This window comes from Sorex fumeus, unplaced genomic scaffold (genome assembly GCF_029834395.1).
Source record: "Sorex fumeus unplaced genomic scaffold, SorFum_2.1 ptg000106l, whole genome shotgun sequence".
NCBI lineage: Eukaryota > Metazoa > Chordata > Mammalia > Eulipotyphla > Soricidae > Sorex > Sorex fumeus.
Window position 1 is genome coordinate 1,082,223 of NW_026606163.1, and position 13,535 is coordinate 1,095,757.

The 13,535-nt window shown below is 45.0% G+C and overlaps 1 protein-coding gene across 1 annotated transcript; it reads right to left on the bottom strand.

Annotated features, from left to right (window-relative positions):
- Positions 1-3,251: 3,251 nt before the first annotated feature.
- On the bottom strand, positions 3,252-4,469 carry LOC130042602 (transmembrane protein 184C-like). Its single transcript, XM_056134760.1, has one exon. The coding sequence runs from the start codon at positions 4,467-4,469 to the stop codon at positions 3,252-3,254; it is 1,218 nt and encodes a 405-aa protein (XP_055990735.1).
- Between the last annotated feature and the right edge of the window lie 9,066 nt (positions 4,470-13,535).

Consider the following 13,535-nt stretch of genomic DNA (forward strand, 5'->3'; position numbering starts at 1 on the left):
CTGGAACCATTTTTTTCTGTACAAGAAACTAACTTTCAATCTTCTGAGTTTTAGGTGCAAATATTTCATACAATTCTCCCAAACCCACCACCGCTTTCTTGCTAACGAGAGTACAGCAGGTATGGCATTTGCCATTCTTTAGCTCTTTGGGTCACACCTGGCAATTCTCATGGGTTACTGCTGGCACTCTAATTACTCTTGGCAGTTCTCAGGGCACCATACAGGATACTGCAGATCTAAGCCAGGTCGGTCTTGTTCAGGGAAAATTTCCCACCTGCTGTACTATTATTACAGTAGGGCATTTGTTTTCTACACAGCCAACACAGATTGGATCCCTGGCAATTGATGTGGTCCCCTAATCACCAATAGGAGTGTTCCCTAAGCGGGGACTGTGGAGTAAGCCCCGAGAAAAGAAGATAAAGAAAGGATAGAAAGAATTGGTGAAAAAGAATGAAGGAAAAGAATGGAGGGAGGAAAGGCTGAAAGAAGACAGAATTGAAGGAGAGAAGGGAATAAGGAAGAATGAAAGAAAGAAATGAAAGAAAGAAAGTTAGAAATAAGGGAAAGAAAAACCAAAAGAAGCAAGTATGAAATGTAAGAAAGGAAAGAATGGAAGGAAGAGGAGAAAGAGGAAGGAAGGAAGGAAGGAAGGAAGGAAGGAAGGAAGGAAAAGCCAGAAGGAAGGAAAGAAGAAGAAAATTGGAGGATTCCAGGACTGAAGGAAGGGAGGGAGAGAAAGAAATAGGATGGAAGGAAGAAAAAAGAACGAACGTATTAATAAAAGGGGGTAAATGGAGAGGGGAGTATGATAGGAGGGAATAAAGAATGGAAGAAAAAGGAAGGTAGAGAAATAAAGGAAGAAATAAAATAGAATAAAAGAAAGACAAAAGAAAGAAAAAGAAATGGGGAGGAAGTGAGGAAGGAGGGAATAAAGGAGTGAAGAAAGAAAGGAAGAAAAATAAAAGGAAGAAAAAGAAACGAGGATGGAATGAAGGAATGAAGGAACTAAGTAAAGAAAGAAATGAAAGAGAAAGAAGGAAGAGTTAATAAAAGAGGAAGGAAGGTATAGAGAGAGAAAAGAAAAGGGAGAAAGAAAAAAGAGGGGAAGGAAGAAAAAGAGAAAGCTGAAGGAAGGACTAGGAAAAAAGGGAAGGAGAGAAAGGGACAGAGGAATAAGAAAAAATAAAGGAAGAAAACAAAAGAGAAAGAAATAGAAAAGAAAGATGGTATGAAGGAGAAGGAAGGAAAAGGGAAGGAGGGAAGGAAGGAAGGAAGGAGGAAGAGGAGGGAGGGAAGGAAGGAAGGAATGGAGGGAGGGAGGGAGGGAGGGAGGAAAAAGGAAGGAAGGTAAAAGGAAGGAAGACAGGAAGACAGGGAGGGAGGGAAGGAAGGAAGGAAGCAAGGGAGGGAGGAAGGGAGGGGAGAGGGGAGGGAGGGAAGGGAGAGGGGAGGGAGGGAGGGGAGGAAAAAAGGAAGGGAGGAAAAAGGAAGACAGGAAGGCAGGAAGGAAGAGTGGGAGGAGGGAGGGAGGGAGAGGAGGGAGGGAAGGGAGGGAAGGAGGGAAAGGAGTGAAGGAGAAAGGGAAGAAAGAAAGGAAGGACGAAAAGCGGGAAAGGAGGAAGGAAGGAAGGAAGGAAGGAAGGAAGGAAGGAAGGAAGGAAGAATGGAAGGAGGGAGGGAGGGAGGGAGGGAGGAGGAGGGAAGGAAGGCAGGAAGGAAAGAAGGAAGGAAGAAAGGAAGGAAAAGGGAAAGAGGGGAGGAAGAAAGGAAGGGTGGAAGGAAGGAGGGAGGGAGGAACGGAAGGGACAAAGGAAGGATAGAAGGAGGGAAGGAAGGGAAGGAGGAAGGGGGAGGGAGAGAGGGAGGAAGGAAGGAAGGATGAAAGGAAGGAAGGAGGGAAGGAGGGAGGGATGGAGGGAGGGAGGGGGAGGGACAGAGGGAGGAAGGAAGGAGGGAAGGAAGGAACAAAGGAAGGATAAGAGGGAGGGGAGGGAGCGAACAAGGGGGGAGGGAGAGAGGGAGGAAGGAAGGAAAAAAGGAAGGAAGGAAGGAAGGAAGGGAGGGAGGGAGGGAGGGGGGGAAGGATAGAAGGAGGGGAGGGAGGGAGGGAGGTAGGGAGGGAGGGAGGGAGGAAGGAAGGAAGGAAGGAAGGAAGGAAGGAAGGGAGGAAGGGCGGAAGGGAAGGAGGGAGGGAAGAAGGGAAGGAGGGAGGGAAGGAAGAAACAAAGGAAGGATAGGAGGGGAGGGAGGGAGGGAGGGAGGGAGGAAAGAAGGAAGGAAGTGAGGGAGGGAGGGAGGAAGGGAAGAAGGGAGGGAAGGAGGGAGGGCAGGAGGGAGGGAAGGAGGGAAGGAGGGGAGAGTGGGAGGAAGGGAGGGAAGGATGCAGGGAAGGAGGGAAGGAGGGAGGGAAGGAAGGAACAAAGGAAGGATAGGAGGAGGGGACGTAGGGAGGGAGGGAGGAAGGGAGGGAAGGAGGGAGGGAAGGAGGGAAGGAGGGGAGGGAGGGAGGGAGGGAGGGAAGAAGGAAGGAACAAAGGATAGGAGGAGGGGACAGAGGGAGGGAGGAATGGAGGAAGGGAGGGAAGGAGGGACGGAGGGAGGAAGGGAGGGAAGGAGGGAGGGAAGGAGGGAAGGAGGGAAGGAGGGAAGGAGGGAGGGAGGGAGGGAGGGAAGAAGGAAGGAACAAAGGAAGGATAGGAGGAGGGGAGGGAGGGACGGAGGGAGGGAGGAAGGGAGAGAGGAAGGGAGGGAAGGAAGGAGGGAAGGAGGCAAGGAGGTGAGGGAGGGAGGGAGGGAGAAGGAAGGAAGGAGGAAAAGAAAGAAAAAAACACCCCCCTCCCCAGTTCCTGTGGGCAGACACTGGGACACTCCCTCTCTGCCTGTGGGATTGTGGGAGCCTCACTGGAGGCAGGTCAAGGTGAGCCTAATGAGTCTGTGCAGAACTGGAACTTGTACCTGGACCGAATGTCCTTATGTCTGATGTCTTCTCCATAGATTGGCTGTCCAAGCGATGGTCCTCTACATTGCCCTAGGATGGGACGGAGGAAAAAGAATAAAAGAAAAAGGAGAAAGGGAGAGGGGAGTACGGTAGGAGGAAATGAAGAAGGGAAGAAAGAGGAACACAGAGAAATAAAAAGGATTAAGTACAGCACTGGATTATGGATTATGGATTCTGAAGTCTCAGCTTCTTCCATGTGTTCTTCTGTGTCATTTTACATGACTTACGTATATGTAACTGTACTAGGCACATTCTATTCTACCAGGACTTCTTCAAGCTCTTGGTGACTACCAATGTGTGGCAGTGATGTGGAAGAAGTGACTGAAGTGTCTGGTGATGAAGACAACAGGTTGAATTGCTCATCTTCATCCATTGGAACACTTTTACTTTTTGGATTCCCCCTTAACGTTTTGCTAATGTTCTTCGCCTGCTTAGAAATGTCACTTTTGATGTCAGAGACATCCCATATTTCTAGGAACAAAGAGCAACATGTTCCTCGTTCTTCGTCTCCCATATAAGGGGCATAAGAGAAGGTGTAGTGGTGCACTATGGCGGCAATGAACATTTCTATGCAGATGATGAAGTCCTGCAGCCCCGTGGCCACTGTCTCTTCTGTCTGCCACTCCCAGGTGGAGTTCTTGGAAATTACACCAAATTGCACCAGCAAAGCAATCAACACTGCTTGCCAGAATGTGACAAAAACGACAAGCTTCACACAAAGGAACTTTCCCATTGCCTGGATGGGCCTCAGCTCCTCTTTCAGGGCTTTACAAAATAGCAGGAGGCTATACACGGCAAAGGACTGGGACACGTTGTTGATGATGACCAAGTACATCCAGGCTCTGTTCAAGTTGAAGATTCCTTCACTGTACACCTCGAATATCTCACAGATCACGGCAGCGTAGGTGGTGATCAATCTGATCACGATGTACTGCAGCACTCCCAGCTTGCACCGGTACAGCAACACCTCTCCCACGGGGCAGGGCGGGCAGCAGCAGAAGGGTATGGGGGGCTGCGTCTTCTCTTTGCCTTCTATCATAGCTTCCAGGTTGGGGTACTGGCTCTTCAAGTAGTTGAATAGGAAGTTCATAAAGTTGTAGAGGACATACGCTTCGTAACACTCCCGCATGGTGTCCACGTAGATGGCGATGGACGGATACTTAAGAGCCACCCAGCTGTCTATGCTGTACACGGGCACCATGCAGAGGATCCTAATGATGGGTTTCTGGAGTTCGGGCCTCGTGTAGTGCACCAAGTGCTGCAGAATCTCCCAGAAGGTCACGGGGATGGTGAACAGCACAAAGATCCCGGGGATAAACCACACCTTGGTGTGGATACTGACTTCCAGCTTCCGCAGGTGCCACACACCCAGGGGGATGGTCACGACCACGGCCAGCAGATAGAGGATCAGCACTAAGGGCCGGATCCAACGCCTCCAGTTCTTAAGTTTAGGCACGCAAGCGTCGAGCATTTCTCAAAGGTTGAAGGCAAAGAGCGCAGAAAGTCTCTGAGGCCCCTGCGCTGAGGTCCAAGGTTATATAGGTGGATGCACATTCCATGTAACAAAGCAGCAGTGTGATGTCAGAGGTACCGCTGGGCGCCGCCCCCGCTGTACCACTGATGGCCGCCGGGGGCGCTGCGGGCAGCATCCTCGCTGCTTGCCTGCATCTGGCCCCTTACAAAGTCCTGGGACCCCTGGCGCGACCCCTTGCCCCTGAACCTCTGCACTCTCTCTGGCCTCTAAAGGAGAGCAGTGGCCTACATTGAGATGGTCCCGGCCCCTTCTCTCGGGGCCAAGCTTCCACCCTGGCTCTCCTGGTCCAATATTGCTGATGATGTACAGGGGTGAGGCCCAAGAGGGTCCCTCACTCCCTGGGAACTCCCCGGACTGTTTGTAGGCTCTGGAGCTGCTTCTGCAGGGCTCTAAGGAAATCTGCCTGGAGCCGCAAACCCCGAGTCCAGTTCATCAGAGCAGAGCGCCCTGGTTGCCTCATTCCCGGGCAGATCTGCTTTCCCGGCCTCAGGTTTTTGTGGAATCATCTACTACATACAGTGTTCCTGTCTCATTAAGCACATTAAGCAATTAAATAAGTGGAGGGAGTTAATCCTTCCCCTAAAGCTGATCATCCTGGCATTCTTAATGATTGTGGTATGTCCTGAATGTGTGATCGCTGCAGAAGCCTAGTATGGAACATAAAACCCAGCAACAGTCCAATATAAATACTGATTTCAAGGGCTGGATTGATAGAACAGCAAAAGTATTCTTACCTTGTAGATAGCTGACCTGGCTTAGATCCCTGATACACAGTATGGCTGCTCTGACCTCCACCAGGAATGATGCCTGATCATATGGATTGCAGTACACCCAGAGCACTTTCAGATGGGACAAAAAAAAAACTGATTTTGTTCTCCAAAGCTCATAATGAATGCTGATAAAATGTAACAAGATTGAAAAGATTTCAAAAATTTATCCTCTGAAAAACCTGGCTTAAAGTAGAAATTAGGAAAAGACAGATGTTGGAAAAGCATCAATATACTTGTAAATTAAACAGTAAACTTCCAAAGAAGCATAGGCATGTGGAATACAAAATTCAAATCAGCATTTTTAGTTGCATAAACATGTGAAACAAATTAGTGTGATTAATGCAGTCTCTCCAGGAAAAAAAAAACCTTATTAATGCACTTCTAGTGAGGTGTAGAGATATATCACAGGGGTTAAGAGACTGGCCTTGCACATGTCCAACCCTAGTTTGACCCCCAGCACCACATATGCCCCCCAGAAATGCCAGCAGCAACACACACAGACTGAGGCAGGAGTAGTCAATAAGTACCACCAGGAACTTGTGGACTCTCTGAGCCCAAAGGGCAAGTCTTCAAATACATCCCCAAAGTTTCTACCCTTAAAAGCTAGAGAAAGGGCTGGGCATGAGTTACACAAGATGGAAGGCATGACTTGTATGGGCACGGCCTGGGCTTAATCCTTAACAACCACATGGTGCCCAGCACCATCCAGAGGCCCTGAGTACTACAGGAGTGACTCTGGAGAATTTCTGAGGAGAACCCAGCAAAAGTAAGAAAGTAGGCCATGAAGAACTACCATATCAAAAGTAGATGAAGGAAATAAGAAATAAAGACATGATTCAGCTGACACAGAAGGCAGTTCTTTGAAATATTAACACAATTGAGAAATCTCAAGACAGACTCACCGAGAACAACAGAAACTTATCTCCTACCCTGTCGGATGAGAACTAGAAACTCATCTCATACACTGTCAGACTACAGTTACAACTGAAAATCTTACCTAAGGGCTCTGGTTTAACTGTAACTCTCCAATTCCATAACAGTTAAAGAATGTTACAAACCTAAACCCAGTAACAAAATCTCCTTCAATCCCTACCTACTCTATGTAATAGACATAAAGGCTATACAAGTAAGCATCATATGAATAAATTACTTTCAAAAAATAGCTTCCATATTCAACCTGATTTCAAACTCTTTGTGAAAACAAGAAACAGGCACAAGTTTACAGCATTTCAAGATACAAAAAGTTATTAAAATATGTATGCTTCTATGCATAATACTGCAATTACCTAGCAAGGGTTGTGGTGGCATAGTGAAGGGATGGACTAAAAGTATAACATGGTTCTGGAGGTGGGGACATGGCAATTGTTGGCCAGGGAACTGTTCTAACTGTATGTCAAAACCATAGCTGGTATTAAAACTATTATAAGCATATCACCTAAAATGTCATATTTTTTAAAATTTCACTAGTGTTCCCCACTTTTAATTTTCTCAAAACTATGCTCCAGCAATAACCAATTTACTTACCTCTTAATAAATACTTAGTTTTCATTTTTACGGAAACAGACACAGGGAAAGTTCATTTGCTATTACAATTACAAAGGAGCAGTTTATCTTAAACCCAATTTTGTAAGTTCAGAGAGAGATAACAAGAGTAAAGCTGTGTAGCTGAACACAGTTTGATCTCCAGCTCCACATATGGTCCCCCTGAGCACTGCCTGGAGTGATCCCTGAGCACAGAGCCAGCAATTAGCCCTAAGCACCACTAGGTGTGACCCAACCCCCGCTCCCCACTCCTACCACCAACACCTCATTATGTAAAAAGCCAAATCCATACACATGACTAGTCTCAGTGCTCATAAACAAAGAGAGAGGGGAAAATATTAGTCCCAAGGGCTCCTGGGTGGAGAAGTCAATAAAGCACAAGCAAGTCAAATGGGAACAAAAAGCCTGGAGACAGAGCTGGACCTTGAGAAAGCAGGAAGGACGGCAGCCCGGAGCAGGTGACACAGTAACCCCAGGTCATGGCATGGCCAGAGACGTGCAGACACCTCCCTCCTCTGGGCACATCATTAAGCACTGACCCCTTTAACTCTTCCACAAGAAGAAAACATCCAACCCCATCAAAAATGGGGCGACGAAATGAACAGAAACTTTCTCAAAGAAGAAATTCGAAGGGCTAAAAGGCACACGAGAAAATGCTCTACACCATTAATCATCAGGGAGATGCAGAGCAAAATAACAATGAGATATTATTTCACACCACAGAGACTGGCCCACATCCAAAAGAACAAAAGCAACCGGTGTTGGCGCAGATGTGGAGAGAAAGGGATCCTCCTTCACTTCTGGTGGGAATGCCAATTGGTTCAACTCTTTTCGAAAACAGTACGGACGATTCTCCAAAAATTAGAAATTGAGCTCCCATTTGACCCAGCAATACCACTCCTGGGAATATATCCCAGAGAGGCAAAAACGTATAGTCAAAGTGACATCTGCACTTGTTTGTTCATTGCAGCGCTGATTACAATAGCTAGAATCTGGAAAAAACCTGAGTGCCCGAAAACAGATGACTGGTTAAATAAACTTTGGTACATCTACACAATGGAGTACTGTGTAGCTATTAGAAAAGATGAAGTCAAGAAATTTACATACAATTGGTACTACATGGAAAGTATCATGTTAAGCGAAATGAGTCAGAAAGAGAGGGACAGACATAGAAAGACTGCATTCATCTGGGGAACATAAAGTAACAAAATAAGAGACTAACACCCAGGAATAGCTGAGATAAGTATCAGGAGGTTTACTCCATGGCTTGGAGGCCAGTCACACGTGTTGGGGGAAAAGGCAGCTCAGATAGAGAAGGGAGCACCAAATCAAGGGCGTTGGGAGGATCCTCCCAGGATGGAAGATGCATGCTGAGAGTAGACTATAGACTGAACATGATTGCCACTCAATGCCTCTTTTGCAAACCACAGCACCCAAAAGGAGAGAGAGAACAAAAGGGAATGCCCTGCCACAGAGGCAGGGTGGGATGGGGGGTAAGGGGAGTGGGAGGGATACTGGAATCAGTTGTGGTGGAGAATGGGCACTGGTGGAAGGATGGGTATTCGATCATTGTATAAGTGAAACCCAAGCACAAAAATGTGTAAGTCTACAACTGTACCTCATGGTGTTTCACTAATAAAAATTAAAAAGACCAAAAAAAACCCTGTGTTTTTCAGGAAATTCTGACACATGGTCAATCCTAAACATATGCTACCAAGTGAATAAACCAGCAAGAAACAGAAATGCTATGTTGATTCAGCCTAGACAGGTACTCTAATGAGTCGGAATCTTGAAGACAGAATGAAGAGTTGCAGGTTCCTGGTGAGAAGAGGGAGGAGCGTGTGCTTATTTACAGAGCAGTCTCCACCTGCAGAGGGAAGGGGAGAGGAAGATGGAAGGCAGAAGGTTGCACAGTATCATCACTGTAGTTAACATCGCTGCACACTAAGAACAAAGATGCCAACTTTCTCTTTCATATATGTCACAATACAAACCTTTTTAAAACTTGGGAAGTAGATCAGTCATCAAGTGGAAAGGAATGAAATTCTGCAGGGATCTCTTCTGGAGACAAAATAAGAGGCAGAGTGGAGGACTAATTGGCTGATTCTGTGTAGGAAAACATGTAAACCAGAGAAGCCAGGAATAAATAAAAATTATTAAAGACAAAATTAAAATGCCTACACACATATTTATGGCATATGTAAATAGATACAACGATAACAAGTATCTCCAAATGGTTAGAAGAACAAGAAAGAAATTAGAAAAGACTTGAAAGGTAAGAAGACTTTCCTGATGAAGTCTGTTATTACAAACTACCAACAGGAATGGTCCAGAAACAGCGTAAAAAAAAAGTATCTGTCTACTCAGAAGTCTGTATTCCAGGGGCTGCTTCTGTACCACTATCCCACCCCCACCCGCTGCATTCAAAAAAAGCCACATTTGACAAAACGGCTGCATTTTCTCAAATGAAAGCTGCTGTTTGTTTGTCTGATGATGGAGTCTGGGTGTGCACATGACCGATTTCGCCAGCAGGGTGAGCTCAGTCCTTGGTGATAAACACTTCTGTCTGATATAAGCTAAAAGAAGTCTTTTCTGTATTCGCAAACAGACATGGGTGAATACATTTTTCTAAGTAAACTGTTAAATTGGAGGCTAAAATACATATGAAGCTCTGAATACAAATTTAAATGTAGCAACACTAATAGGATAATTTAAAAAGTAATTTCTATTGTGATTTTTTTGGTCCCATATCTTGTTGAATCCCTTACTTTACTAGATTATTTTGTACATTATTCTAGCTTCTGAGTACAGAATTATTCTTACAGTATAGCATTTTTACGATACTATCTCACTGCTTTTTCATAGTTGCTTTTTATCAGATTAAAGATTATTTCCCCTTAAACTCTGAAATTTGTATACTGAATGAGGATTATTATGTCGAATTATCTTTCTGTATACAATCATGTGAACATAAAACTCTTTTATCATAATGAATTATGTGGACAGAAACTCCACATTGCTAGAAGATTCATTCTGTCTTGATTGATAGATGGTTTGAAATGTAGATTCAAAGGAACAAGATGTAATTAGTTACATAACTACTTAAGGGAAAATTTTATTAACATTAAAAACATAATCCATGTATTAAGCTCCTACAGTGTTTGTTTTGTAATCTCAATGCTTCCAGAGAAAAAAATATTTGACTGTCATATTTAGATTTCTTTTAAATTTTATTGAATCATTGTGAGATAGTTACAAGCTTTTATGTTTGGGTTACAATCACACAATGATTAAACACCCATCCCTCCACCAGTGCACATTCCCCACCACCAATATCCCCAGTATACCCCTCCTTTCCTACCCTCCCTCTGCCTCCGTGGCAGACAATATTAACCATACTCTCTCTCTACTTTGAGGCACTATGGCTTGCAATGCAGCTGTTAGGAACGATGAAGTCATGAAATTTGTAATAAGTGGATAGACAAGGAGAGTATCATGCTAAGTGAAATGAGTCAGAAAGAGAGGGACAGACATAGAAGAACTGCACTCATTTGTGGAGTATAAAACCACATAACATGAAGTTGACACCTAAGAATAGTAGATACACGGGACGGGAAAATTGCTCCATAGCTGGAAGCCAGCCTCATGAGCAAAGGGGAGAAGACAGCTGGAATAGAGAAGGGATCACTAAGAAAATGATGGCTTGACTTTTGGAAAACAGTATGGACGATTCTCCAAAAATTAGAAATTGAGCTCCCATTTGACCCAGCAATACCAATCCTGGGAATATATCCCAGAAAGGCAAAAAAGTATCGTCAAAGTGACATCTGCACTTGTTTGCTCATTGCAGCACTCTTTACAATAGCCAGAATCTGGAAAAAACCTGAGTGCCCGAGAACAGATGACTGGTTAAAGAAGCTTTGGTACATCTACACAATGGAGTACTATGTAGCTGTTAGGAAAGATGAAGTCATAAAATTTACATACAAGTGGTACTACATGGAAAGTACCATGTTACGTGAAATGAATCAGAGAGAGAGGGATAGACATAGAAAGATTGCATTCATCTGGGGAACAAAAAGTAACAAAATAGGAGACTGACACCCAAGAGTGACCAAGATTAGTACCAGGAGTTTTGCTCCAGGGCTTGGAGGCCAGCCACACATGCTAGGGGCAAAGGGAGCTCAGAGAGTGAAAGGAGCACCAAATAAAGGGTGTTGGGAGTACCCTCCCAGGATGGGAGAAGCATGCTGAAAGTAGACTGTAGACCAAACATGATTGCCACTCAATGCCTCTTTTCCAAACCACAGCACCGAAAAGGAGAGAGAGAACAAAGGGGAATGCCCTGCCATAGAGGCAGGGTGGGATGGGAGGGATGGGTGGTGGGAGGGATACTGGGATCTGTGGTGGTGGAAAATGGGCACTGGTGGAGGGATGGGTACTTGATCATTGTATAATTGAAACCCAAGCACAAAAATTTGTAAGTCTACAACTATACCTCATGGTGTTTCACTAATAAAATTTTTTAATTAATAAATAAAAGAAAAAAGTAAAAAAATGATGGCTTGAGGAACCGGTAGGAATAGGAGATGTGTGCTGAAAGTAGATAATGGACCAAAAATGATTTTTGGGTATCTTGCACTTCTCTTATTGTTTCCATAACTTTTTCAGCTTAATTTTTAATTTCATTATCAATACTTTTTTTCTCTATATTTTGCAAGTTATTTTTTATTCTTCTATAGAATGATATTTTAGGACCATTGTAAGCATTCTATCACTATCACCCCATTGTTCATCGATTTGCTCGAGCGGGTACCAGAAACATCTCCGTTCATCTCTGTCACGTGCTAGTGTAGCCCGATGACATATTGGGGGCTCTTTCAAGGTCAGGGGAATGAGGACCATCATTGTTACTGTTTTTGGCATATCTAGTATGCCACAGGTAGCTTTCCAGGTTCCGCCCTTGGGGCGGGATACTCTCGGTAGCTTGCCAGGCTCTCCAAGAGCGATGGAGGCTTTTAGGGCAGACTCTAACCACCTTTACAGGTGTTCCCAGTCAGGCATACATGCAGGAAAGAGACTCTCAGTAGCCTGTTGGGTTCTCTGAGAGTGAGAACTAGACAACAAGAGGTTGCACAGTTGCAAATGCAGCCGTGCACTTCCAGGAGCTTGGTTTTATAGTCTCTGGATCTTGGCTGTTGATGGGTTTGCACGACAGTTGGTGGGTATAACTGTCTAGCTACTAGAAGATGGGGGATCTAGATGGAGGAGGCCCAGTCCCGAACCAGCAGGCTTGGAGATCTCAGCCCCGGGTCCCGCACACCTGGGTTCCTCTGCCGGTTCCTTCATGCTTGAGGCCAGTCCTAGTGTGTAGATAGTGGTCTCAGCATGGCTGTGGCTGGGTCCCGGAGGTCTTCAGCTGCCGGGGCTCTGCTCAGGGCAGAGAGGGAAACTCAACCTTCCTCCCCCCTCCAAGGGGCCCCGGTGAGGACTGCCAGGCACGGAAGCAGGAGGTTCTGTGTTGTTCTCTTCTGGGAGCTTGGTTTTATAGTCTCTGGATCTTGGCTGTTGATGGGGTTACACGGCAGTTGGTGGGTGTAACTGTCTAGCTACTGGAAGATGGGAGATCTGGGTGGAGGAGGCCCAGTCCCAAACCGAGCAGCCTTGCAAATCTCAGCCCCAGGTTCTGCACACCTGGGTTTCTCTGCCGATTCCTTCATGATTGACACCTGTCCTAGTGTGTGGAGAGTGGTCTCAGCATGGCTGTGGCTGGGTCCCGGAGGTCTTCAGCTGCCGGGGCTCGGCTCAGAGCATAGAGGGAAACTCAACCCTCCCACCTCCAAGGGGCCCCAATGAGGACAACCAGGTATGGGGGCAGGAGACTCTGCCTTGTAAGCATTAAAGGAATGAAAATTACATCCACTGTAAATATTCTCAGGTCAAAAAAATGGTTGATAATAATAAAACATTCAAAGTCTACAAAAAGTTTAAGTGAACATCATCTTCACCAAATACCATAAGGTAAAAAAAGGTAAAGGCCCTCCCGTTGTTCGTCGATTTGCTCGAGCGGGCCCAGTAACGTCTCCATTGGAGACTTTGTTGTTACTGTGTTTGGCATATCGAATACCTCACGGGTAGCTTGCCAGGCTCTGCCGTGCGGGTGAGATACTCTTGGTAGCTTGCCGGGCTCTCCGAGAGGGGCGGAGGAATCGAACGTGGGTCGGCCATGTTGGCTGCGTGCAAGGCAAACGCCTTACCGCTGTGCTATCACTCCATACCATATTAAAATACAAAAGTATCTCAGAAAATTTATCCAGAATCTGAAGATACAATCAAAAATAAAAATGCTATCAGAAACAAAAGAGAAAATATTTATTGATGAAATTTCAAACCATGATGACCTAGTTTTTCAAAAAAGAATATTTAATCAGTAAACTTCAATTTAATCTTAGAAACCAAATACACAATAGTTGTGAATATAAAAGTTTTAGTATTTTCAATATGATAATAAAATAAATAAACCTGCAATTTAACCACAAAGTTTCAAACTCATTACATTTACAATATGCTAAAATTCTTCACAGTAAAAGTTAAAAAATTAAATAATAACATATTTTCAAAATCTCTAAGAACTAGAAAGAGCCCAATGTTTTCTGAAAGCTTCAGGAATGCAGGTTTCATGTTGGTCCCT

What these genes read in the sequence shown, in the direction of transcription:
- LOC130042602 (XM_056134760.1), bottom strand. Translation starts at nt 4,469, where the DNA reads ATGCTCGACGCTTGCGTGCCTAAACTTAAGAACTGGAGGCGTTGGATC.